We start from the raw sequence: 27,944 nt of genomic DNA, 5'->3' as shown, positions 1-27,944 counted from the left end.
AACGCTATGAGATTAGAAATGAATTACAGGGAAAAAAACGTAAAAAAGACAAACACATGGAGGCTAAACAATACGTTACTAAATAACCAAGAGATCACTGAAGAAATCAAACAGGAAATAAAAAAATACCTAGAGACAAATGACAATGAAAACACGACGACCCAAAACCTATGGGATGCAGCAAAAGCGGTTCTAAGAGGGAAGTTTATAGCTATACAAGCCTACCTAAAGAAACAAGAAAAATCTCAAGTAAACAATCTAACTTTACACCTAAAGAAACTAGAGAAAGAAGAACAAACAAAACCCAAAGTTAGCAGAAGGAAAGAAATCATAAAGATCAGAGCAGAAATAAATGAAATAGAAACAAAGAAAACAATAGCAAAGATCAATAAAACTAAAAGTTGGTTCTTTGAGAAGATAAACAAAATTGATAAGCCATTAGCCAGACTCATCAAGAAAAAGAGGGAGAGGACTCAAATCAATAAAATCAGAAATGAAAAAGGAGAAGTTACAACAGACACCGCAGAAATACAAAACATCCTAAGAGACTACTACAAGCAACTTTATGCCAATAAAATGGACAACCTGGAAGAAATGGACAAATTCTTAGAAAGGTATAACCTTCCAAGACTGAATCAGGAAGAAACAGAAAATATCAACAGACCAATCACAAGTAATGAAATTGAAACTGTGATTAAAAACCTTCCAACAAACAAAAGTCCAGGACCAGATGGCTTCACAGGTGAATTCTATCAAACATTTAGAGAAGAGCTAACACCCATCCTTCTCAAACTCTTCCAAAAAATTGCAGAGGAAGGAACTCTCCCAAACTCATTCTATGAGGCCACCATCACCCTGATACCAAAACCAGACAAAGACACTACAAAAAAAGAAAATTACAGACCAATATCACTGATGAATATAGATGCAAAAATCCTCAACAAAATACTAGCAAACAGAATCCAACAACACATTAAAAGGATCATACACCACGATCAAGTGGGATTTATCCCAGGGATGCAAGGATTCTTCAATATACGCAAATCAATCAATGTGATACACCATATTAACAAATTGAAGAAGAAAAACCATATGATCATCTCAATAGATGCAGAAAAAGCTTTTGACAAAATTCAACACCCATTTCTGATAAAAACTCTCCAGAAAGTGGGCATAGAGGGAACCTACCTCAACATAATAAAGGCCATATATGACAAACCCACAGCAAACATCATTCTCAATGGTGAAAAACTGAAAGCATTTCCTCTAAGATCAGGAACGAGACAAGGATGTCCACTCTCACCACTATTATTCAACATAGTTCTGGAAGTCCTAGCCACGGCAATCAGAGAAGAAAAAGAAATAAAAGGAATCCAAATTGGAAAAGAAGAAGTAAAACTGTCACTGTTTGCGGATGACATGATACTATACATAGAGAATCCTAAAACTGCCATCAGAAAACTGCTAGAGCTAATTAATGAATATGGTAAAGTTGCAGGTTACAAAATTAATGCACAGAAATCTCTTGCATTCCTATACACTAATGATGAAAAATCTGAAAGAGAAATTATGGAAACACTCCCATTTACCATTGCAACAAAAAGAATAAAATACCTAGGAATAAACCTACCTAGGGAGACAAAAGACCTGTATGCAGAAAACTATAAGACACTGATGAAAGAAATTAAAGATGATACCAACAGATGGAGAGATATACCATGTTCTTGGATTGGAAGAATCAACATTGTGAAAATGAGTATACTACCCAAAGCAATCTACAGATTCAATGCAATCCCTATCAAATTACCAATGGCATTTTTTACGGAGCTAGAACAAATCATCTTAAAATTTGTATGGAGACACAAAAGACCCCGAATAGCCAAAGCAGTCTTGAGGCAAAAAAATGGAGCTGGAGGAATCAGACTCCCTGACTTCAGACTATACTACAAAGCTACAGTAATCAAGACAATATGGTACTGGCACAAAAACAGAAACATAGATCAATGGAACAAGATCGAAAGCCCAGAGATTAACCCACGCACCTATGGTCAACTAATCTATGACAAAGGAGGCAAAGATATACAATGGAGAAAAGACAGTCTCTTCAATAAGTGGTGCTGGGAAAACTGGACAGCCACATGTAAAAGAATGAAATTAGAATACTCCCTAACACCATGCACAAAAATAAACTCAAAATGGATTAGAGACCTAAATATAAGACTGGACACTATAAAACTCTTAGAGGAAAACATAGGAAGAACACTCTTTGACATAAATCACAGCAAGATCTTTTTCGATCCACCTCCTAGAGTAATGGAAATAAAAACAAAAATAAACAAGTGGGACCTAATGAAACTTCAAAGCTTTTGCACAGCAAAGGAAACCATAAACAAGACGAAAAGACAACCCTCAGAATGGGAGAAAATATTTGCAAATGAATCAACGGACAAAGGATTAATCTCCAAAATATATAAACAGCTCATTCAGCTCAATATCAAAGAAACAAACACCCCAATCCAAAAATGGGCAGAAGACCTACATAGACATTTCTCCAAAGAAGACATACAGACGGCCACGAAGCACATGAAAAGATGCTCAACATCACTAATTATTAGAGAAATGCAAATCAAAACTACAATGAGGTATCACCTCACTCCTGTTAGAATGGGCATCATCAGAAAATCTACAAACAACAAATGCTGGAGAGGGTGTGGAGAAAAGGGAACCCTCTTGCACTGTTGGTGGGAATGTAAATTGATACAGCCACTATGGAGAACAATATGGAGGTTCCTTAAAAAACTAAAAATAGAATTACCATATGACCCAGCAATCCCACTACTGGGCATATACCCAGAGAAAACCGTAATTCAAAAAGACACGTGCACCCGAATGTTCATTGCAGCACTATTTACAATAGCCAGGTCATGGAAGCAACCTAAATGCCCATCAACAGACGAATGGATAAAGAAGTTGTGGTACATATATACGATGGAATATTATTCAGCCATAAAAAGGAACGAAATTGAGTCATTTGTTGAGAAGTGGATGGATCTAGAGACTGTCATACAGAGTGAAGTAAGTCAGAAAGAGAAAAACAAATATCGTATGTTAATGCATGTATGTGGAACGTAGAAAAATGGTACAGATGAGCCAGTTTGCAGGGCAGAAGTTGAGACACAGATGTAGAGAATGGACATATGGACACCAAGGGGGGAAAACTGCGATGAGGTGGGGATGGTGATGTGCTGAATTGGGCGATTGGGATTGACATGTATACACTGATGTGTATAAAACTGATGCCTAATAAGAACCTGCAGTATAAAAAAACAAACAAAACAACTAATACTAAACTTTCATTGGGTTATTTGTATGGAAATATGTTAATATAAATGTTTCAGACATTACATGAAATTTCTAAAAATCTTATATTTGCATTTGTATGGAAATATGTATGGAAATATGTTAATATAAATGTTTCAGACATTACATGAAATTTCTAAAAATCTTATATTTGTATTTGTATGGAAATATGTATGGAAATATGTTAATATAAATGTTTCAGACATTACATGAAATTTCTAAAAATCTTGTATTTGTATGGAAATATGTATGGAAATATGTTAATATAAATGTTTCAGACATTACATGAAATTTCTAAAAATCTTATATTTGTATTTGTATGGAAATATGTATGGAAATATGTTAATATAAATGTTTCAGACATTACATGAAATTTCTAAAAATCTTATATTTGTATTTGTATGGAAATATGTATGGAAATATGTTAATATAAATGTTTCAGACATTACAGGAAACGTCTAAAAATCTTATATGTTCTGGTATAATGTTATAAGTAATAATCCTAGTTATTACTTTAAAATGTATATCTCAGAAATAACTAATTTTCTTGTCAACTGCATTATTATGAACTTTCATCAAATCTTTAACCATGGTCATTTTTAAGTCTTTTGTCATTTACAGACAGTTCTGGGTGTACTCTGATGATTTTGCAAATATGTTCCTATAAAAGAGTTTCATCTTCAAGAAATTCATGGAAAAGACTCTGACAAGTACAGGTTTCTGGTAACTGACTGTACTGCTGAACTGAATGAATAAGCATTTTCAGAACTCTAATGAAAAACTGATGAACTCATAAAAGTGCTAACAAAAGATCAAGATGAAAAAAAAGAAATTAATTACATGGGACTGAGTGAACTGATGAGGATGAGTATAATTTTTGTGACTTTCTGTCTGAATTAAAAAAAAAAAAATCCCACAAGGACTCAGAGGCAAAGAATATACAAATCAATTTTCACTGCAAAGTAAAGGAGCTGTTACAGTGGAGGATTACTGGACTGAATGTCAATATTATGACATAGTATAAGTGTGTTTCATGTTTGGTAATTGCAATCATTGTTGCTTTTGTTGTGGTCATCCATGTACAATGCTTGGTGTCAGTCTATCTCTTGTAAAAATAAAATACAGTGTGTGTGTGTGTGGAACAAAAAAAAAAAAAAAAAAAAAGAATCCACCTGCCAATGGAGGGGACATGGGTTTGAACCCTGGTCCAGGAAGATTCCACATGCCGTGGAGCAGCTAAGCTTGTGCGCCGCAACTACTGAGCCTGTGCTCTAGAGCCCACGGGCCACAACTACGAGCCCGAGTGCCACAACTACTGAAGCCTGCGTGCCTAGAGCCCGTGCTCCGCAACAAGAGAAGCTACTGCAATGAGAAGCCCGCGCACCGCAACGACAGTAGCTCCCGCTCGCCGCAACTAGAGAAAGCCCACGTGTAGCAACGAAGACCCAACGCAGCCAAAAATAAATATATAAATAAATACAAAAAAAAAAAAAAAAAAGTCTGCAGTGCCTTTTAGCCACTGCTCTCTGTTTGGCTTCTTACAGTTACCATTTTTACAAATTGGCAAATGACTCAAAGAGAAAAGCCAAATAAAATGTCAGACTCACTCCAATGCATTTTTCTTCTCCCAGGGATAGTGATCACTCAAGTCCTTACTGCCTTCAGATTTTTAACTTTCTCCAGATTTTCTAATTGTTTGTTACTAGAAAATTGATTAGATGCAAGTTAGAAATCATAGCCAGATATGGAAGTCAATCACACTGGAAAAAAATGTATATGCAGTAATAGAATATTAAAGTTAAAAGGAACTTTATAGATTATCTACGCCAACTTTCCATTCAAACTAGAAATTTTATGGCAACAATCTTGGTAGCCATCTGGTACCCAAGTAAGTATGTCAATAACAGAAATACGATTGACGTGTGGTATAAGTTGTAGCATTCCTAGACAGTCTCCTTGATAGAAAGATCCTCGTTATTCTGGATTATAATTTGCCTCCTCAAAACATTCACTCAATAGTCACAGTTCTATCCTCCAAAGCATCACTGAATATGGGGACTCCTTTTTCCAGATGATGGTACTTTAGTTGTCTAAAAACAGCTATCACACTTAAAATAGGTTTTCTCATAGTATGAAAAATATTCTTTACCATACCTCATATGGCATACTTTTTGAACTCCCCTAGTTATAATGATCATTCTCTGAATGAAACATAATTGGCTAAGATTTTTTCCAAATTGTGGAACAAAGAACTAAACCCAATCTTCAAAATTTAGCTTAATACGAAGTACAGAACTATACTACCTCTACAACTACCAACTAATATGCCCTCTATATGTCTATTTTCTATCCAATAACAATTTTTACACTTAAGCACTCATAATATATATTTCCAAAACTCATGGTCAGACAGAACTTCAACATCTTAGGAACTGCTATCAACTGTTCTACTCTTTTATGCACCTGTTTTTTGTTTCTGTTTTTAACCAAGTGCTAGATTTGACACTTATCCCTATTAAATTCTACCTAGCAATTCAAGCAGTCGATATACATTTAAATTCTGATCCTGTGATTTATCTATTAACTATCTCATCTAGCTTTGTACTACCCCAAATAGGAAATCTTACTATACTTATTAAATAGAATAAATGACAAAGATTTCCCTTTAGAATGACTCCTAAATTCTTTGGGAATAGTTGTTCATCAGCAATAAGACATTCAGAGCACATTTCTTTATCTTATCCAAAAAGCTACCATAAGACACAAAGTCAAATTTCTTACTAAAAGCAAATTTACAGCATATAGTATAACTGTTATACTATCCAACTGTGAATTAGTAGAGCACTAAGAGGGCCTGGTATAAATCTGAGTAAAAGGTGGATTCATCATATCATATTTGACTTAGAATTCAAATGTGAGAGAAGAATCATTTAAGTAAATTCGGTGATGAATATTTTCCTCTTTATTTTAAATTAGTAAATCATCTGTTGTAGTGTCATTGCCACATTTTTAACACTGGTAAAAATAGTTTGCTTAAAATCCAGTATGACTAAACATGGTAGATGCTTAATATATATTCATTCTATTATTTCATTAACTAAGTCTGGAAGAACTGAAGTCAATTATGGAATACATATGGTACCAAGTTATGCTCCAACACAGTAAAAACAAAAATTAAATAACTAATACTTACGGTATTTATCAAGTAAAGTAAGAATTTAGAAAAATTTATGGTATATTTAAAATTTTAATTCCATTATTTTCAATTATGATAGCTAGATAACTTATAACTAATTTATAATTTAGAAATTAAGAGATGTTAAATGAGAACATATTGCTCATTGTGGTTTTAATAGCGTGTAAAATGTACAAAATACTATGAAGAAAAAAGATTCTAAAAAAAGTATTTTAATAAACTGATACACAAGCATTCAGGATAAGAGACATTACAGCAAGATTTGATGATTATATAAAAGGCTGTTTAAAAAAACTAAGGGCAAATTAAAAAAGGAATTATTAACACTTTAAAAACTAAAGCACCACCAAAAGAAATATAGTAAAATTTATCAGAGGCAAACATTGTTAACCATAAGACACCACTTAAGCAAGAATACTGTTCCCTTGAAGGGGTGAAGGTTTCTATTATTAGCAGAGATAAGCACTGCCTCAAATTCTTTCCTTAATAACACCAAACTAAAAATAAAATGGTTCACCACATTTAAAAATAAACACATTGCTTTGCACATGCATTTCAATGGTTTAAATAATAGATAAAAATCTATTCAACCTGATTCAAAGTGTTTGCTCTTATATCTGCATCTAATAAATATACTAGGGAGATTGGCTCTCACTTTCATAACCCATTCAGTATTTTAGGGGTCTTGTGTGCCCACTTTCTCCTTATCCCTTAAAGGATTTGAGATTAGATCTTCTGTTAGATCCAATTAAATTATCTACCTGGCTTCAAAAAATTAACTGCTTTCTCTATAAAATATTTTCTCTATCATCAAGGAAACCACAGGAATCTCAGAAGAATAAATGGGGCAGTATTATCATTACAAAACAGTACGAAATGCTTTAAGGAAGGCTAACATGGACCAGGAGGTAAGTGAATATTTTGGCATGTTCTTACAAAAAACAAACAAGCAAAACAAAAAACAAAAAACCTAGATAAAGCAGTGCTGTGTCAGCGTGGGAAAGGGAAAGAGTCCACAGAATTGAAGTAATTTCCTCAGTATATGATGAATTACAAAAATCCTTTCTAATTTACATAGATATGTTAGGAGAAAGTTTGTAGAAAGGCATTTTTAGCTCAGAGTCTGCATTTTCCATAGTTCGACAAAAAATGAACTGCATGTATTATTTTGGTTCTACTGTAAGTAGAACCTTGACAACAAGCCACACATAAAAACTGCCAACTGCTGCTCACATCCTCCTCCCTTTTCCAGCTTTGCCTCCTTCTTCCAAGAGTTCTATGATCACTACCATGAGACCTGGAATATACATCTGTTACATGTTTGCATATAGGCATTGCATACATACGCATGGTGTACAGAAGATGGTGATAAGTGAGCAGCGTCTAGAGAATTAGATTAATGAACATATTCAAATGAAATAGGAAAGAAGACCAGGGAAAAATAAAACAGGAGATAGTAAACTCTTCCTCCTCATCATCAAATAAATTCTGGTCTCAGAACCAGATCACAGATTATTCTCATACTTCAGCAAATTACAGGTTTAAGTACATAATAGGACCCAAGTATATATAAAGTACCTAAAAGTTAAGTACTTGTATCTTTTCACCTACATTTTCTTCTGTACTACTCTTAACAGTATAAAAGAACATATAGTCTTATTCCCTTTTTCAGAGATCAAGTGACTTTGGCTTAAGGCCACATAGCTGGCTTATATAACAGCAAACTTCCACACCAGGCCTTCTAAAATCCAGTGTTCTCTATACTATATACCATGTTGCCTTTGTGGACTTAACCTGAAATCTATCCATCATTTATAACATTGTTTCCTATGGAAAAATATATTTTGAGAGTAAGTCAATGGATTACACAAAATGAACAAAATCCATGCAGCACTAAGGACAAAATTACCTATGTTGAAATCATAAAAAGCAATATATAAATCAGCAAAACCAAAAAACAAAACCCTAAATAGCACACTGTTTACTTGTTTGAGAGATATGATGAATTGATTTTCATTCCAACACTAATGTTCTAGTATTTCAGAAAATATATAGCTTCATTATTTGGAAGTATTGTTTTAACAGTTGTTTAGAATTTGCATATTTTCAAAAGTAAAATCAGTTCAGCTAGCAACTTACATGAACATTCAGTTATTTTCATTTCATTTTTATTTTATTCATTTTCCATATTTGTGAAAAAACAAATTTCATGGCTTAACCAAAAAGGATACCGCATTTTTAATATAAACATTAAAAATTATCATATAGCACAAATGAATTAGTCATTGGGAACTTTCCAATGCAGGCAACCAAAAAATAGGGGCAGATTATAAAAGCTCTGTCTCAATGTTGCAATCAGAATTGCAATCAGCAAACACTTATTAACACCTCACAAAGGGTGCAGGATTCACTCACAATGGCCATGTATCCAGTCATCTCCACAACAGTGCCATCTATTTGTACGGCAATTTATTTTTTAAAGCCATTTTAGTGCCTCAACTCATTTAATCCTCAAAAAAATTCTAGAAAGCAGGTAGGCCAAGTGTTGTTATTGCCATTTTACAAAGGAGGAAACAGGCTCAGAGAAGTTTAATGGTTTCCCCAAATTCATATAACTGGCTGTGGTATGGAATTAAAATCCCCAGCTAATGCCTTCCTAAACCAATGTTCTTTCTTCCTAGGACATCAAGTTATTTTTTTACAAATTCTCTTTAGTCTGTTTACTAAAGGTTACTGGTAATCTTTAGTCAAGGTTATTTTCATAATTGGGGGGGAACCCTGAAATACCTGGTATTTTTAAAAATTTGGGTTAAAACTGTCAGAATTCAGTAAATTTATCATGTAAAAAATGGAATGGATTAAGGCACCAGAGTAAAATTTATATGAAAATATAATTTTTAACCATCCGTATGGAGTTTCAAAAAAACTGTTATTGGCTGTAAATTTGGATTAAAACAAATACATTTAAATCTTATTTTCTTAATCCTTGATAAATATCTATGGACATGTAAAAATTATATCCTTGTAGGTTTGAAACTCAAAAGATATCACAACTATGCACTTTTACTTTCCATTCCATATACCACAGACTTGCATCAGAGAACCCTGAATTTGCCATTTCTGTCACTTACTAGCACCATGACCTTGGACAAATTACTTAAAGTAGCTGATTATCAATATCTACATTAGTAAAATGGAGATAATATCAAATGCAGGATTACTCTGGGGAATAAATAAAATCAAATGTGTATATAGTAAACATAGTAAAAACTGATTCAAGTTGTAGCTTTTATCACTAAGGTGTTACAAATGTGTTTCCCTTTTCTTTTGCTTTATATTACATCTTTATTTCAGCTCTGGTCTTCAGTAATTCAAATTTCCATTAAGCCGGAAGGAACAATTAAACGCTCCCATTTTTTGAAATTAAATCTTTAAAAAATAAGTTGTAAAAGACCTCACAAATGTCACGTTCTAGTGCCGGGCTTTAGAAGAAGAAGAAAACAAAGCCCAGAGAGGTTAAATGTCTTGTTTAGGGCCTTGATACTACAAGAGAGTCAAAAACAATGCCAGTGTGGGCCCTAAACATCATAGGTGTAACTCTGAGGCCCACCAACTGACCAGGCAGTTGTCCAAAATCTAATTTATCATTTAGGACTTGCTACTTACATTTCAAAAAAGTAACATTACTTGTTTAAAAAAATTAATAAAAATTTTTCCATTTGCTTATCTTTCCTGTTATCTAAAAAATAAGTGGGGAATTAATAAAATATTTACTTAATTTCTTGAAAGCCAATTCTGTGAGCCATGCACATAGCTATTTGAAAAACAGAAAAAGTAATGCCTTGATGAGACCTTGTTGACTAGAAAAGGCTACTCTGACTACAAAGGATCCTATGGTGTACAATTCCAATGAAGAGTAATTATTTCATAAACCAAATCTATCAGTCCTCACCTCGAAAATACAGGCTTCTTTCTAAACAAATAATTACCATTATATTAAAAACTTTTTTTTTTCAACCAGTGTATAACACAAACACCAGATCTATTCTAGAATTTCTATCACGTTCATTATTTAGATAAGAACTGAGCAAGTCTAATTACAAGAGCTCTTAAACAGAAGTTCTACCTTACCCTGGAAAGAGTAAGAACCAAAACAATCAATATACAGAAAAAAATTTAAGTAGATAAAAAGCATTACTTCTAAACCCTGTCAGCCCACATAATCTGTTTCCATAAGCACTCTCCTTGTACTCTTACACTAGAACAATGGAGAAAAATCAATTTAGAATATTTTAAATAAGGCTTCAATTATTTATCAACAAATAGAAGGATTTCCATATGCTTTTTAAAAATAGCTTGAAACCAGTACTATTAAATGAAAACTAGTTATTTCCATTTTTGTTTACTGTACCTAACTTTGGTCTGTAAATTGATACATCAACAACTGAAGTTAAACTTTCAATATCTGTAAATAACATAATAGTTAAGAGAGAAGGCACACAAAATATTCATCATTCCTCCATTTCCATGTTTTTATAGCCATATAAAACTAAGTCATTTACTACTAAGTTTTTTAGTAGAAATTAAATTTACAAAGTCTAAATCTATACCAAATAAAAATGCATGTATTTTCAACAAACGGTGCTGGGACAATTGGATATCCATATTCAAAACGTTGGCCTTAGAAACTCATCTTACACCATATTCAAATATTAACTCAAAATGGGTCATAGATGTAAATGTAAGAGCTAAAACAATAAAACATTTATTTTAAAAAAAATGAGCAAATCCTTGAGACCCAAAGCAAAGATTTCTTAAATATAACACCAAAAGCATCGTCCATAAAAGGAAAAAAGTCAATAAACTGGACCTCATAAAAATTCAAAACATTTATACTTTAAAAGACACCATTAAGAAAATGAAAAGTCAAACAACTGACCTGGAGAAAATATTTGCAGTAAGGGACTTGTACCCAGAATTTATAAAAAAAAAACATTCTTATAAACTCAACTTAAAACAAACAACTCAACAAATGAACTAAATATATGAACAGACATTTCACCCAAGGAGATACACAAATGGCTAATCAGTACATGAAAAGATGTTCAGCATCATTAGTCACTAGGAAAGTGCAAACTGAAACCCCAATGAGATACCATTTCACACCTCCTAGAACAGCTATAATAAGATGACAATAAACAAATCTTAGGATTTGGAGAAATAAGAACCCTCATACATTGTTGGTGGGATTGTAAAATGGTACAACCACTTTGGAAAAGTCTGCAGTTTCCCCAAAAGCTAAAAATAAAACTATGATATGACCCAACAATTCTGCTCTTAGGTATCTACCCAATGTGTACGAGAACATATGTCCACACAAAGATTTGCATGTGAACGTTTGTGGTGGCATTCTGTGTAATAGCCCCAAACGGAAAACAATGGCCATCAACGGGTGACTGCATAGGCAGAATGTGGCATACTCATGCAATCGAATATTATTCAGCAATAAAAAGGAACAAACTACTGACACATGCTGTGTCATGCATGAACCTCAAAAGCATTGTTAAATAAGTCAGACACAAGAGACTCCATACTGAATGATCTCATTTATAAGAAATGTCCAGAGAAAGCAGATTTATCCAGACAGGAAACAGATTAGCAGTTTCCTAGGGCTGAGGGTTAACTATAAATGGGCATGAGGAAACTTACTGCAGTGATGAAAATGTTCTAAAATCGATTTATGATGATGGCTGTACCATTTGGTAGTTACTAAAAATCACAGAATTGTACACTTCGAATGGGTAAATTTTATGATATGTAAAATACACCTGAATAAAGCTGTGTTTAAAATGCATGTGCTTTTGTTTCTAGTCCCTTAAAGAATTACAAGTGACCTTGAACGACACCGGAGTTAGGGGCACTGAACCCCAGGCAGTTGAAAACCTGTATTTAACTTCACAGTCTGCCTGCAGTAACCATGATTCCGCATTCTAGGAGTCAACCAACCTGGGACTGTATAACACTGTAGTATGTATTTAGTGAAAAAAGTCTGCTGTAGGAGTAGACCTGTGCAGTTCAAACTTGTGTTGTTCCAGGGTCAACTGTAAATGAGTAACTTTAGACTGCAGCAACTTATATAATTTTTATTAAGCAATTGTACTAATTCTAACCTTGGATGGGAAACCACAGCCTAACTTTGGAGAAGTGCTAATATAGTGTTAGGAACACCCCTCCAGTTGGTTGCTCACTGGGAAGGGGTCCTCCAGGAAAAGGATTTCTCATAAATCAAAGTACCTCTGTTGGTTGATATTTTAAAAAGTCAGTGCCTAGAAGCAGCTCAAGAATATATACAAAAAAGATATTTAAGTTGTCCTATGACAATGGACCGATTGATCTGATGGGTGTTTTAGCCAACATTCAGATTACAGAAGAATTTAAAAAGACAAAAATTTTAACACAATTTGAAAGGGCGTAGGGTACATTATATAACCTGGAGAGTGTACATGTCTAGATGTCAAAGGTTTGAGGGTATAACGTCAAAACACAATAGTCCTTAGTAATGTCACAGGCATTAATCCAATTCCTGGATCCTCCTATATTCATTCTAAATATATTCTCCTAACTGTCCACTTTATGATGTCTTTCAAACCTAAGCCAGGACTTCACAGCCCTCACAGGACTTCAAAGAATTTTACAAACTTGAGGTCTTTACATAAATACCACCCTGTCTGTGAGGCCTTGCCTGACAACCTTATTGAAAATTGCTAACCTCACTAAACTCCCTATCCTCCCTTCTCTGATTAATTTTTCTCAATAGTACTAAAAATACTGTATATTGAATATTTTATATACATATTGCAATTATTGTTTGTCTTCCCGTACTAGAAAAGAAGCTTCACAAAAGGAGAGATTTTAATCTGATTTTGTTCCTAGGGTATCCCCATTACCTAGAACAGTGCCTGGCACATTGTAGGCACTCAATAAGTGTTTTCTTAACAAACGAAAGGGTATCAGACACGTGGAAATAAATAAGAGCTAATCCTTGCCACAGGAATGAACAAGTCTCTTCTATCCATTTAACAGCCTCGATTTAAGGTTAAAATACGATTTTTTAAGGAAATAGACGCCTCAATAAAATCTCCAAACTGCCTACCTAATATTTCCCCTGCAAAAAGAAAAGAAAAAGCAAACATTTTACTTATAATATTGGATTTGCAACAATCAAAAGAGAAGTATTTTTAACAAGCTCGTTCTAGTTCTGGAGAGAGGACAAATTAATTAAATCCCACGTGAGCCTTATTAACAAGAAAAACAGGGAAGTTCAATACTTAACTAGTAAGAAGTAAAGTAAAGAAATTTCAAAACCAGCCTGTTTTACTACACCCAAAATGGGATCCCATCACCAAGAATACAGACCTCAGCAGAGCATGTCTTAGCAGTTCTGGCCTCAGCCCTACATCCTCCAAGATCCCCAGCCCCGTCCTCCCCATCCCAGAAGCCTTCCTAGAACCATTTTACAAACACCAACCAACCTTCAGACCTCCCAGTTCTGATTAAGCCCTGACCCAAGCCAGCTGCATTCCAGCGTTTCACACAGGCATCAGAAAGACCCACCCCGCTCTTGCCCCGGGAGCATCCCCTAAACTGTCATCCCCACCAACCCAGAGTCTGGGAGTACGAAAGAATCGAGATGTCAGGAACCGCCCAGCCTGGCCAAAATTAGAGGACATTTTAGACCTTCATCACGGTTCTGCCAATTTCGGTGTGACCTTGAGCACGTTCCTAGACCCCTAGGGGTCCCCGTTTTCTCCCGTTTAAGGTGAAGATAACACCTGCACCTGCTATAAGGATTAAAGGAGATCACACGTGAAGCACCTAACTGGGCACCTGGCACGAAATGGAAACTCCACCATCAGGAACGTGGGTCATTCCTCAGTCCTATCCATACAGCCTCCCAGCTGGAAGGCACCTCGCCCTACAGCACAGTCTCCCGGCTTCACAGAGGAGGGCACTGAGGACGGCCAGGAGAAGCGCGGTGGGCGCCGGCCCTGGACCCCGCGACGCCCGCGCCCCCTCGCACGGCGCCCGCAGCTGCCGCGGGGCGAGGCGCTGCCCGCTGCCCTCCCGGGGTCCCCAGGTTCCGCGCGGCCCGGGTGGGGCCACTCCACCTGCCGCCAGGCCCCGCCACCCGCTGCCAGCCGCCCGCCCACGGCCCGGGGCTCCCGGGCTCCGGGGCTCCCGGGCTCCGGGGCTCCGGGGCTCGGCCTCCCGCGAGGTTGGCAGCTCGGCGCGGCGGCCTCGGCGCGTACTCAACTCTTCACTTTGCCGAAGGTGCCGACGCCCAGCGTGTCCCCCAGCACGTAGTGTCCGATCTTCACCCGCCCGTCGTGCTTCTGCTTCTCAGCCATGTTCGGCGCGCGCAGCCTCCCTCCGCCGCCCGCTCCGCCGCCGCCGCGAGCTCTTCTGTGCTGCCGCCGCCGCCTACCCACAGTGCAGCGGGCCCGCGGGGGGCGGGGGCCCGAGACGCCGGGGACCAGGCGAGGCGGGGAGGGGGGGCCCACGAGCAGGTGGGCGGGGCGGGGGGCGTGTGCGCGCCCAGCCCCCGGGGCGGGCGGCCGGGGTGGGCGCGGGACGCCGAGTGCTGCGGGAGGAGTGGAGCGAGGGCGCGAGCTCCGTGCGGGGAGGGTCGGAGGCAGACAGGTGTGCGCGGGAGGGGTGAGGGGCAGGACGGCGCCCCGCTACCTGGGGGAGGAGCCCAAGGGCGGGAGCCGGGTTAGGGGGCCCGTGAGCAGGAGAACCGGAGGGAGTGGAAAGGAGAGGGTGAGATTTGGTCCGAATCTTAGAGAATGGAAAGAGATGGAAGTAGAATCTGGAGAAGAAACAGGCCTGAAGTGCGAGGAGAGAGGGACGTGAAAAGCAGCGTGTGGGTCCAAGGGAAGTGGGGGCTGGAGATGGTGGGGAAGGGCATTGATCGAAGGTCAGTCGGAGGAGAGCCACAAGGAAGTTTCTTGAGTCACGGCCTGAGTGTTTTGATACAGGTCACAGCGCAATAGAGAACCCGATTCTGTGCTGGCTTCAGTGGTCCTCCTCTACGTACTTTCTAATTCTCAATTATTTTGCCCTGGAGATGGAGGAGACCCTCTCCCCCAGGGCTCTCAATTTTAACTAGTTTGCACAAAGTTCTCCGGTCAATCAGTCCCAATATTTGCTCGATTGTATTTTAACGCATACTTACATAAATATATAGCGTAGGAATAGTTTGTGGTAGAGCTGCACAAGAGGGAAACAGTGAAAGAAATGGAGAGAGAAACTGAATGCGGTGAGCATGGGAAGTAAGATACCTAAGGGACAAAGAATTATGAAGAGCAAGAGCTATATAAGGACACAAATTAAAGGTAAAGATTGAAGGGGGGGGGGGAAGAAAACCGGTAAGAGGTAACTAGAAGCGTGACATCCAGGCAGAGCATTTAAAGACTGCCGAGGTATGGTAAATGAAGTGATTATCGCTTCCTCCTCCCTCCCTTCCTTCTTTTCTTCTTTCTTTCCTTCCTTGCATGCCCTATTCTTCAGTGTTGCCTGTCTTTTAGTGCTTTAGTGATTGAGAATAAATGTTTAAGGATTAGTTGAACATTTTTAACTTTGTGTCTGACAGTAGAGTTTCAAGGTCACATTCCCCATACAGTAAGTCTCATCTCACTATTTATAGGTAAAGAGAAAAATGTATTGATCAGAAAGAATAAGAATAAGATGTAAAAATTTGTTTTCTGAGAAGTGATAAATATACAAATGACAAACATGCATCCATTCTTGCTTGGACACCAAGACAATCCGATGAGAGGTGATCACAGCTTATAAATTATAGACATCACAGCTGTTGAACAGAGGCTATTTTTGTTCATTCTTGGGATCTTCTTTCTTGCTGACAAGAAGTATCATTTAAGAATCACTCTACCTAGCCGGCAATTCGGGGAAAATAGCCAGTTATTTTTGATACTGAACCTTCATTTGGTTAAGGGTCACTCCTTCAGTATTCATTCAAGTTAGTAAGAAAAAATACCTCTTCTACTTTTGAGGTACAAGATGTATGTGTCTCTTGTTATAAAGTCCTAGTAAAAGATGTTAAAGAGTGTTAGATTGCTTTCTTGAAGCTATATGAAGACAGCCTATAAATAGAGATTTTAAAGCATTCTGCACTGTCTTAACTGTTGGTTGAAAATTGCAACTTGAACTATTATACACCTCATAACTGTGATCCTTACCTAGCAACTATGAACTACCTTGTAGCTTTATTATTATGCCAAACAACTGGGACGATACTTTGTTGATTAAAAAGTTCATTTAAACACAATTATCTCACTAATTGTCATAAAAGAAACATTATTATCCCCGTTTCATAGATGATAAATCTTAGTTTTTCCCCTTCTGATTTGCCCAAGGCAAATCAGCTAAGTGGCAGAGTCAGAACTCATATCCAGTTCTGACTTGTCCGTTTGTCTTTCTACTATACAACAGCTACCAATATAAAAAAGAATATGTGATGCTCTAAGAACGTTTACATTTTTCACAATTATAGTCCAATTCTCATTTTTTAAATTATTTTTAGGGCAGACTAACAATATATACTTTAAACTTACATTTTTGGCTGTTTTCCTAACTTTTATTTAGAGGAAAGATCGAATGCTAAGTGGGTGAGGAGGGTGGGGAAGGACAACTCTTGGTGGCAGCACTCAGCCTTCTGTTGCCCTGAATATTTCGGCTACGGTTCCATGTTTGTCTCACCCTACCCCGCAATACAACCTGACAGTTCATCAGACTGAATCTCCTTAAGAGCTGTGCCACTTGGGAGTCTCACCTCCCCCCTCCAAAGAAGTTCTAGTAAATACAGTATTCCCCATTTTATTATTTTCCAGTGATGTTTTAGTGCCCCTCTGTTGTTCAGTACCAGTCTCTAAGATTAATGTCCCACGCAGCTATTCAATTCTTCACCCCAGTCCAACCGTTACTGCTTTACCCTCCTACTACTGTGACTTTGGAATTATTTTACTTCAAATATTCTAAACTGGGGGCCTGAGTAATAGAATAATGAAGCACCACTAAACTTATATACTTAAGTAGACTCCATTGATATTATCAATTACCAGATCCTTCAATTCTTTGCTTCTCCATGAGGCTTACCTACTCTGCACCCACCCAACGCTCCCTGCCTTGCACTCTCATCCCCTTAACCCTTCTCCACTTTTTCCATGGCACTTACCTTCTGACATACTGTTTAATTTCCTTGTTTATTACATTTTTGTTTTGTCTGTCTCTCACAACTAGAATGTAAGCTTCACAAGAGAGTTTTCTCCCCTCTATTTTTGTTCACTGATGGATATATCCTTAGCACTGACATATCCTAGCAAATTACAGACCCTCCAGTGGATTCAGCTGGTGGGGCACCTGAAGTTTATACAGTGAGGGGGAACCTCTTTAATTAAAAAATACAAAATTGGGCACAAAAGTGAATATTTGAAATGAAAAAAACACAACTATCTACAAAATTTTTGAAGCTAACAAATAATACAAACGTCCCTAAATCCAGAAAAATAACAATATTTTTATAAATTAGCTGTTCCACATGTCTCTATAATACTTATTTTCTACATTTTTTTGGCTATGTATTCTTTGATTGCCTCTTCATATTTTATATTTTTATAGAGAGAATAGAAAGATAATTCCATTCTTCCTCTAACATGATTGATCAAGTTTCTCTTCACATCTTCCTCTTTAGGATTCCCATAGTGCTTTTTTCATATAGTTAATACAGCATCTATCAATTCTGTTGTTATATATATGAATACTTTGTATGTTTTTCACATATTTTCATAAATAAATTAATATTTCATATACATGTGAAAATGACATACCCCATCTGCTATTCCTAGGGCCTAACAGACCTGGTACGTTATTGAAGAAATATTTATTGAATTGAAATAAAGAAAATGATTACCAAATTGTAGAACCAAGGAACAGAATACAGGGAAGAGTAACTTTTTAAAAATATTTTAATTTAATTTTATTTATTTTTTATACAGCAGGTTCTTACTAGTTATCTATTTTATACATATTAGTGTATATATGTCAATCCCAATCTCCCAGTTTATTCCAACCCCCAACCCCCCCATCACTTTCGCCCCTTGGTGTCCATACATTTGTTCTCAACATGTGAGTCTCTATTTCTGCCCTGCAAACCGGTTCATCTGTACCATTTTTCTAGGATGTTCATATATGCGTTAATATATGATATTTGTTTTTCTCTTTCTGACTTACTTCACTCTGTATGACAGTCTCTAGATCCATCCACGTCTCTACAAATGACCCAATATCGTTCCTTTTTATGGCTGAGTAATATTCCATTGTATATATGTACCACAACTTCTTTATCCACTCGTCTGTCAGTGGACATTTAGGTTGTTTCCATGACCTGGCTAAGGTAAATAGTGCTGCAATGAACATTGGGGGGCATGTGTCTTTTTGAATTATGATTTTCTCTGGGTATATGCCCAGTAGTGGAATTGCTGGGTCATATGGTGATTCTATTTTTTGGGTTTTTTTTGTTTGTTTTTTTTCTTTTGTTTTGTAGCGGTAGGATTTTCAACAGCCTTACTTATGGGGATTTGCTGCCCCTCTGCTATGGTCTTCTTGTTATTTAAATAAGCAGGATAGATACAAATGAACCTGTCCTGGTCGGCCGGGGACTGCGCAGCAGCGCAAGCCATCTTCACCCAGCCCACAAGCCAAACCTGCAGGGAAAAACCTGGCCTGAATTCAGCTCGGAGATTTCCCAGACCACTCCATTTCCGGCGGAAGTCCTGCCCACCTATTTTTTGTTTTTTATGGAACCTCCATACTGTTCTCCATAGTGACTGTATCAATTTACATTCCCAACAACAGTGCAAGAGGGTTCCCTTTTCTCCACACTCTCTCCAGCATTTGTTGTTTGTAGATTTTCTGCTGATGCCCATTCTAACTGGTGTGAGGTGATACCTCACTGTAGTTTTGATTTGCATTTCTCTAATAATTACTGATGTTGAGCAGCTTTTCATGTGCTTCTTGACCATCTGTATGTCTTCTTTGGAGAAATGTCTATTTAAGTCTTCTGCCCATTTTTTGATTGGATTTTTTTTAACATCTTTATTGGAGTGTAATTGCTTTACAATGGTGTGTTAGTTTCTGCTTTATAACAAAGTGATCAGCTATACATATACATATATCCCCATATCTCCTCCCTCTTGTGTCTTCCTCCCACCCTCCCTGTCCCACCCCTCTAGGTGGTCACAAAGCACCGAGCTGATCTCCCTGTGCTATGCGGCTGCTTCCCACTAGCTATCTATTTTACATTGGGTAGTATGAGCTGTTTATATACTTTGGAGATTAATCCTTTGTCCGTTAATTCATTTGCAAATATTTTCTCCCATTCTGAGGGTTGCCTTTTCGTCTTGTTTGTACTTTCCTTTGCTTTGCAAAACCTTTTAAGTTTCATTAGGTCCCATTTGTTTATTTTCATTTATATTTGCATTACTCTAGGAGGGGGATCAGAAAAGATCTTGTGGTGATTTATGTCAAAGAGTGTTCTTCCTATGTTTTCCTCTAAGAGTTTTATAGTGTATGGTCTTACATTTAGGTCTCTAATCCATTTTGAGTTTATTTTTGTGTATCGTGTTAGGGAGTGTTCTAATTTCATTCTTTTACATTTAGCTGTCCACTTTTCCCAGCACCACTTACTGAAGAGGCTTTCTTTTCTCCATTGTATATTCTTGCCTCCTTTAGCAAAAATTAGGTGACCATATGTGTGTGGGTTTATCTCTGGGCTTTCTATCCTGTTCTATTGGTCTATATTTCTGTTTTTGTGCCAGTACCATACTGTCTTGATTACTGTAGCTTTGTAGTATACTCTGAAGTCAGGGAGCCTGATTCCTCCAACTCCATTTTTTTTTTTTTTTTATTTATGGCTGTGTTGGGTCTTCGTTTCTGTGCGAGGGCTTTCTCTAGTTGTGGCAAGTGGGGGCCACTCTTCATTGCGGTGCACGGACCTCTCACTATCGCGGCCTCTCTTGTTGCGGAGCACAGGCTCCAGACGCGCAGGCTCAGTAATTGTGGCTCACGGGCCCCATTGCTCTGCGGCATGTGGGATCTTCCCAGACCAGGGCTCGAACCCGTGTCCCCTGCATTGGCAGGCAGATTCTCAACCACTGTGCCACCAGGGAAGCCCCCAACTCCGTTTTTTTCTCAAGATTGCTTTGGCTATTTGAGGTCTTTTCTGTTTCCATACAAACTGTGAAATTTTTTTGTTCTAGTTCTGTGAAAAATGCCATTAGTAGTTTGATACGGATTGCATTGAATCTGTAGATTGCTTTGGGTAGTATAGTCATGTTCTCAATGTTGATTGTTCCAATCCAAGAACATGGTGTATCTCTCCATCTGTTTGTATCATCTTTATTTTCTTTCATCAGTGTATTTTAGTTTTCTGCATACAGGTCTTTTGTCTCCTCAGGTAGATTTCTTCCTAGGTATTTTATTCTTTTTGTTGCAATGGTGAACGGGATTGTTTCCTTAATTTCTCTTTCTGATCTTTCATTGCTAGTGTATAGGAATGCAAGAGATTTCTGTGCATTCATTTTGTATCCTGCAGCTTTACCAAATTCATTGATTAACTCTAGTAGTTTTCTGGTGGCATCTTTAGGATTCTGTATGTATAGTATCATGTCATCTGCAAACAGTGACAGTTTTACTTCTTCTTTTCCAATTTGTATTCCTTTTATTTCTCTGTCTTCTCTGATTGCTGTGGCTAGGATATCCAAAACTATGTTGAATAATAGTGGCGAGAGTGGACATCCTTGTCTTGTTCCTGATCTTAGAGGAAATGCTTTCAGTTTTCACCACTGAGAATGATGTTTGCTGTGGGTTTGTCATATATGGCCTTTCTTATGTTGAGATAGGTTCCCTCTATGCCCACTTTCTGGAGATTTTTTTATCATAAATGGGTGTTGAATTTTGTTGAAAGCTTTTTCTGCATCTATTGAGATGATCATATGGTTTTTATTCTTCAATTTGTTAATATGGTGTATCACATTGATTTGTGTATATTGAAGAATCCTTGCATCCCTGGGATAAAACCCACTTGATCATGGTGTATGATCCTTTTAATGTATTGTCGGATTCTGTTTGCTAGTATTTTGTTGAGGATTTTTGCATCTATATTCATCAGTGATATTGCTCTGTAATTTTCTTTTTTTTTATACTATGTTTGTTAGTATGTATGGTTAGTATAGTATGTTACTAACTATGGTTAGTATAGTATGTTAATATAGTATGGTTTTGGTGACAGGGTGATGGTGGCCTTATAGAATGAGTTTGGGAGTGTTCCTTCCTCTGCAATTTTTTGGAAGAGTTTGAGAAGGACGGGTGTTAGCGCTTCTCTAAATGTTTGATAGAATTCACCTGTGAAGCCATCTGGTCCTGGACTTTTGTTTGTTGGAAGATTTTTAATCACAGTTTCAATTTCATTACTTGTGGTTGGTCTGTTCATATTTTCTATTTCTTCCTGGTTCAGTCTTGGAAGCTTATACCTTTCTAAGAATTTGTCTATTTCTTCCAGGTTGCCCATTTTATTGGCATAGAATTGCTTGTAGTAGTCTCTTACGATGATTTGTATTTCTGCAGTGTCCGTTGTAACTTCTCCTTTTTCATGTCTAATTTTACTGATTTAAGTCCTCTCCCTCTTTTTCTTGATGAGTCTGGCTAAAGGTTTATCAATTTTGTTTATCTTCTCAAAGAACCAGCTTTTAGTTTGATTGATCTTTGCTATTGTTTTCTTTGTTTCTATTTCATTTATTTCTGCTCTGATCATTATGATTTCTTTCCTTCTACTAACTTTGGGTTTTGTTTGTTTTTCTTTCTCTAGTTCTTTTAGGTGTAAGGTTAGATTGTTTACTTGAGATTTTTCTTGTTTCTTGAGGTAGGCTTGTATTGCTATAAACTTCCCTCTTAGAACTGCTTTTGCTGCATCCTGTAGGTTTTGGATTGCATTTTTCATCATCATTTGTCTCTACATATTTTTTTATTTCCTCTTTGATTTCTTCAGTGATCTCTTGGTTATTTAGTAACATATTGTTTAGTCTCCATGTGTTTGTGTTTTTTATGTTGTTTTCCCGTAATTGATTTCTAATCTCATAGCGTTGTGGTCGGAAAAGATGCTTGATATGATTTCAATTTTCTTAAATTTACCAAGGCTTGATTTGTGACCCAAGATGTGATCTATCCTGGAGAATGTTCCATGTGCCCTTGAGAAGAAAGTGTAATCTGCTGTTTTCAGATGGAATGTCCTATAAATATCAATTAAATCTATCTGGTCTATTGTGTCATTTAAACTTGTGTTTCCTTATTAATTTTCTGTCTGGATGATCTGTCCATTGGTGTTAGTGAAGTGTTAAAGTCCCCCACTATTATTGTGTTCCTATCAATTTCCTCTTTTATAGCTGTTAGCATTTGCCTTGTGTATTGATGTGCTCCTATGTTGGGTGCATAGATACTATAATTGTTATATATTCTTCTTGGATTGATCCCTTGATCATTATGTAGTATCCTTCCTTGTCTCTTATGACATTCTTTATTTTAGAGTCTCTTTTATCTGATATGAGTATTGCTACTCCAGCTTTCTTTTGATTTCCTTTTTCAAGGAATATCTTTTTCCATCTCCTCACTTTCAGTCTGTATGTGTCCCAAGTCTGAAGTGGGTCTCTTATAGACAGCATGTAGATGGGTCTTGTTTTTGTATCCTTTCAGAGAGCCTGTGTCTTTTGGTTGGAGCACTTAATACATTCACAATTAAAGTAATTGTCATTATGTGTGTTCCTATGACCATTTTCTTAATTGTTTTGGGCTTGTTTTTGTAGGTCCTTTTCTTCTTTTGTGTCCCCCACTCAGAGAAGTTCCTTTAGCATTTGTTGTATAGCTGGTTTGGTGGTGCTGAATTCTCTTAGCTTTTGCTTGTCTGTAAAGCTTTTGATTTCTCTGTAGAATCTGAATGAGATCCTGCCGGGTAGAGTAATCTTGGTTGTAGGTTCTTCCCTTTCATCTCTTTAAATATATCATGCCACTCCCTTCTGGCTTGCAGAGTTTCTGCTGAGAAGTCAGCTGTTAACCTTATGGGAGTTCCCTTGTATGTTATTTGTCATTTTTCCCTTGTTGCTTTCAATAATTTTACTTTGTCTTTAATTTTTGTCAATTTGATTACTATGTGTCTTTACATGTTTCTCCTTGGGTTTACCCTGCCTGGGACTCTCTGTGCTTCCTGGACTTGGGTGGCTATTTCCTTTCCCCTGTTAAGGAAGTTTTTGACTATAATCTCTTCAAATATTTTCTCGGGTCCTTTCTCTCTCTCTCTTCTCCTTCTGGGACCCCTATAATGCGAATGTGGTTGTGTTTAATGTTGTCCCAGAGGTCTCTAAGGCTATCTTCATTTCTTTTCATTCGTTTTTCTTTATTCTGTTCCACAGCAGTGAATTCCACCATTCTGTCCTCCAGGTCACTTATCTGTTCTTCTTCCTCAGTTATTCTGCTATTGATTCCTTTGAGTGTATTTTTCATTTCAGTTATTGTATTGTTCATCTCTGTTTGTTCTTTAATTCTTCTAAGTGTTTGTTTTTTAGTTCTTCTAGGCCTTTGTTAAACATTTCTTTCATCTTCTCGATCTTTGCCTCCATTCTTTTTCCAAGGTCCTGGATCATCGTCACTATCATTATTCTGAATTCTTTTTCTGGAAGGTTTCCTATCTCCACTTCATTTAGTTGTTTTTCTGGAGTTTTTTCTTGTTCCTTCCTCTGGTACATAGTCCTCTGCCTTTTCATTTTGTCTCTCTTTCTGTGAATGTGGTTTTCATTCCACAGGCTGCAGTATTGTAGTTCTTCTTGCTTCTGCTGTCTGCCCTCTGGTGGATGAGGCTATCTAAGAGGCTTGTGCAAGCTTCCTGATGGGAGGGACTGGTGGTGGGTAGAGCTGGCTGTTGCTGTGGTTGGCAGAGCTCAGTAAAACTTTAATCCACTTGTCTGCTGATGGGTGGGGCTGTGTTCTCTCCCTGTTGGTTGTTTGGCCTGAGGCGACTCAGCACTGGAGCCTAACCCACTCTTTGGTGGGGCTAATGGTGGACTGTGGGAGGGCTCACGCCAAGGAATACTTCCCAGAACTTCTGCTGCCAGTGTCCTTTTCCCCACGGTGAGCCACAGCCACCCCCTGCCTCTGCAGGAGTCCCTCCAACACTAGCAGGTAGGTCTCGTTCAGTCTCCTATGGGGTTACTGCTCCTTCCCTGGGTCCTGATGCACACAATACTTTGTGTGTGCCCTCTAAGAGTGGAGTCTCTGTTTCCCCCAGTCCTGTCGAAGTCCTGCAATCAAATCCCGCTAGCCTTCAAAGTCTGATTCTCTAGGAGTTCTTCCTCCCATTGCTGGACCCCCAGGTTGGGAAGCCTGACGTGGGGCTCAGAACCTTCACTCCAGTGGGTGGACTTCTGCGGTATAAGTGTTCTCCAGTATGTGAGTCACCCACCAGCAGTTATGGGATTTCATTTTATTGTGATTGCGCCCCTCCTACTGTCTCATTGCGGCTTCTCCTTTGTCTTTGGACACGCGGTATCTTTTTTGGTGAGTTCCAGTGTCTTCCTGTCGATGATTGTTCAGCAGTTAGTTGTTATACTGGTGCTGTCACAAGAGGGAGTGAGCGCACATCCTTCTACTCTGCCATCTTGAACCAATCTCTGGGAAAAGTATTTTTAAAAGTAAGTCAAAATTAATGTTTCATTTTATGCATACATATGTTAAATACAAAGCAGAATTTCCCATCTCTGTGTTGCACTCATTAGTGAGGTTGGTGATAGGCAGAACCTAGAACGTATAGTACCTTAGAGATTCATGATAAGATCTTCCTGTTATCGTTCTCCAGTTTAAAATAAAAAGAAAGTTGGACACTCAGTGATTAATGAAGTGTGTCGATGGTGTCTTATATGTGGTATAAGTTCAATAATTCCTTCTTTTTAATTTTTATTATGAAAAATTTCAAACATACACCAAAGTAGGATAAATAATCCCCACGCTTAATGATTATCAATATCGTTAACATTTACCAGTCTATCTTTGCACTTTTTAATTTGTTTGATTCCTAAGGTGTTTTATAGCAAACATATTGTTTGCTATGTCACTGGTAAATACTTCAGTGTATACCTCTAACAGATAAGGACTTCTTTTTAGCATAACCATACTACCACTATCATATCTAACAAAATTAACAATAGTTCCTTTCTATTATAAAATACCCACTCTGTGTTCAATTTCCCTTGATTGTCTTAAGAATGTAATTGTACATTTAGTTTATTCTAAACAAGATTTTAAAAAGTCTACAGTTAGCACTTTGTTGAGACGGATCTTATATCTCTTTTAATCTATGATTTTTTTCCTCCCTCTTTTTAAAACATGTCATTTATTTGCTGAAAAAGTGGGTCATTTTACCTGTTGAATATTATAAACCTTGTTGGACTTAGCTCAATAATTATTCTTGATCATAAGAGGTAGTATGGTGTTGTAGTAAGCATAGTATTTAGAAACAAAATCCTGAGTTCATGTCTCAGCTTAGTCACTTAACAGTGTGTCCTTAAACAGATCATTTACATCTCATTGGTAAAACTAGTAGTGTTGAAGTAGATTATTTTTAAAGTTCTTTTCAACTGTTAGGCAATTCAATTCCCAAATCCCACTCCCCATTTTATCAAAGGAAAAAGGGAGATTACTATGAAGTACTATAGGCTATAGTCCAAGGTATCTCAACAAACTGATCTTGCTACATTATTTTCCTTGCATACATTTTACCTCTTGACATTTATTATTACTGGTTTGTAAGGTTGAGAGAATGATATTACCTGGCCCAACATTCTCCGAAAAGATTAGTAGATACAATACATGTGACAACCGTTAAAACCCTTTCAAGGAAGTGTAAAACTTTGCGATGTTATTTTTAGCAGATAGCCTAGTAACAAATATTAAACTTAATGTAATCTATTTCCATTTTGTGGCCGAGTATGTTTCTAAATTGCTTCAATATGAGTCAACATTTTTTCAGCGTAGTTGAGAAAAAAATAAAACATTTTGGATCAGATTTCCTCCGTGAGCAGATTCATTAATTGGAATAACAAAGATTGTTTGCTTTGCTGTATAAACATTATGAATCTAACAACATTTTTAGAATTTTGCTTTCATGTGTGTGTTGACAGCTTGTCTGAAAAAATCTCAAACATACTTTTAAATCAGTTAAATCAATTATTTCTCCCCTGGCATGGATTCAGTGCCTATCTATACTGTGCTTTTAAGCTAGTGAGGTTTGAATAAAGAGATACCAATGTCACCTTGAAACGATTATCATCTTTGTTATGGCTGTGCTTTGGAATTAAAACAACCCTTGACAAAACTATACAGTATATACATTATTTGAAGTCTTTTATAATACACTTTTAATGACCTCCAGCAGGTGTTAATGCTTTGGCTTTTTGGTTCAATCCTATGAACATTAACTACAAAGCTTTAACATGATTAATTAGTGCAAACTTAAGATCAATTAGCTAATTTCAAATTTTGCAAATGCTCTGTAAATAATAAAATAACTCTCCCTCCGAGAATAAAGACCTTAAAAATTAGCCAGAGATTTCCATTTCTTTTTTAATTAGAATGTGGGCTTGTACTAGGTGCCCTTGAATGGCTCTTAACTCTGAGGTTCTGATTTTAAGTATTTTTTAAAAAATTAATTCATTTATTTATTTATTGGCTGTGTTGGGTCTTCGTTTCTGTGCGCGGGCTTTCTCTAGTTGCAGCAAGCGGGGGCCACTCTTCATCGCAGTGCGCGGGCCTCTCACTATCGTGGCCTTTCTTGTTGTGGAGCACAGGCTCCAGACGCGCAGGCTCAGTAGTTGTGGCTCACGGGCCTAGTTGCTCCGTGGCATGTGGGATCTTCCCAGGCCAGGACTCGAACCCGTGTCCCCTGCATTAGCAGGCAGATTCTCAACCACTGCGCCACCAGGGAAGCCCTGAGGTTCTGATTTTATGAAATTAAATGTGTGAATAATTTTTTAAAATGTTCATTAATAAACTTTTCACTCTCATTTTTAAAATACTGAAATGTTTTAAAAGTGTTATAAAACTAGCTATTTCACCAATTAAAGATTCCCAGAGTCTTTGAGTATATTGTTCCTTGTTCTAAATATATTCATTCATTGAAGAAAGATGTATTGAATGCCTACTGTGTGCTAAGCACTATTCTAGGTACTGGGGATATGGTAATGAACAAGACAACTTGGTGTCTTTCTTGTTT

At 37.2% G+C, this 27,944-nt stretch overlaps 1 protein-coding gene across 5 annotated transcripts in view; it reads right to left on the bottom strand.

Annotated features, from left to right (window-relative positions):
* PRKAA2 (protein kinase AMP-activated catalytic subunit alpha 2) overlaps positions 1-15,031 on the bottom strand; it is a 73,884-nt gene extending 58,853 nt beyond the window's left edge. The window contains exons 1-2 of one of the 5 annotated variants that reach the window (XM_057542810.1): positions 14,871-15,003; positions 4,968-5,062 (exon numbers count right to left, since the gene is read on the bottom strand). Coding sequence is in view for 1 of the 5 variants with exons in the window: in XM_057542798.1 (XP_057398781.1) it covers positions 14,871-14,964 (94 nt within the window). In the remaining 4 variants the exon portion in view is untranslated. Of the gene's footprint in view, positions 1-4,967; positions 5,063-14,870 lie in introns of all 5 variants that reach the window. The other 4 variants (XM_057542798.1, XM_057542800.1, XM_057542831.1 and 1 more) reach the window with 4 other exon arrangements.
* Positions 15,032-27,944: the final 12,913 nt, after the last annotated feature.

This window comes from Balaenoptera acutorostrata, chromosome 1, assembly GCF_949987535.1.
Source record: "Balaenoptera acutorostrata chromosome 1, mBalAcu1.1, whole genome shotgun sequence".
NCBI classification, from domain to species: domain Eukaryota; kingdom Metazoa; phylum Chordata; class Mammalia; order Artiodactyla; family Balaenopteridae; genus Balaenoptera; species Balaenoptera acutorostrata.
This window is presented reverse-complemented; position numbering and strand designations above follow the sequence as displayed.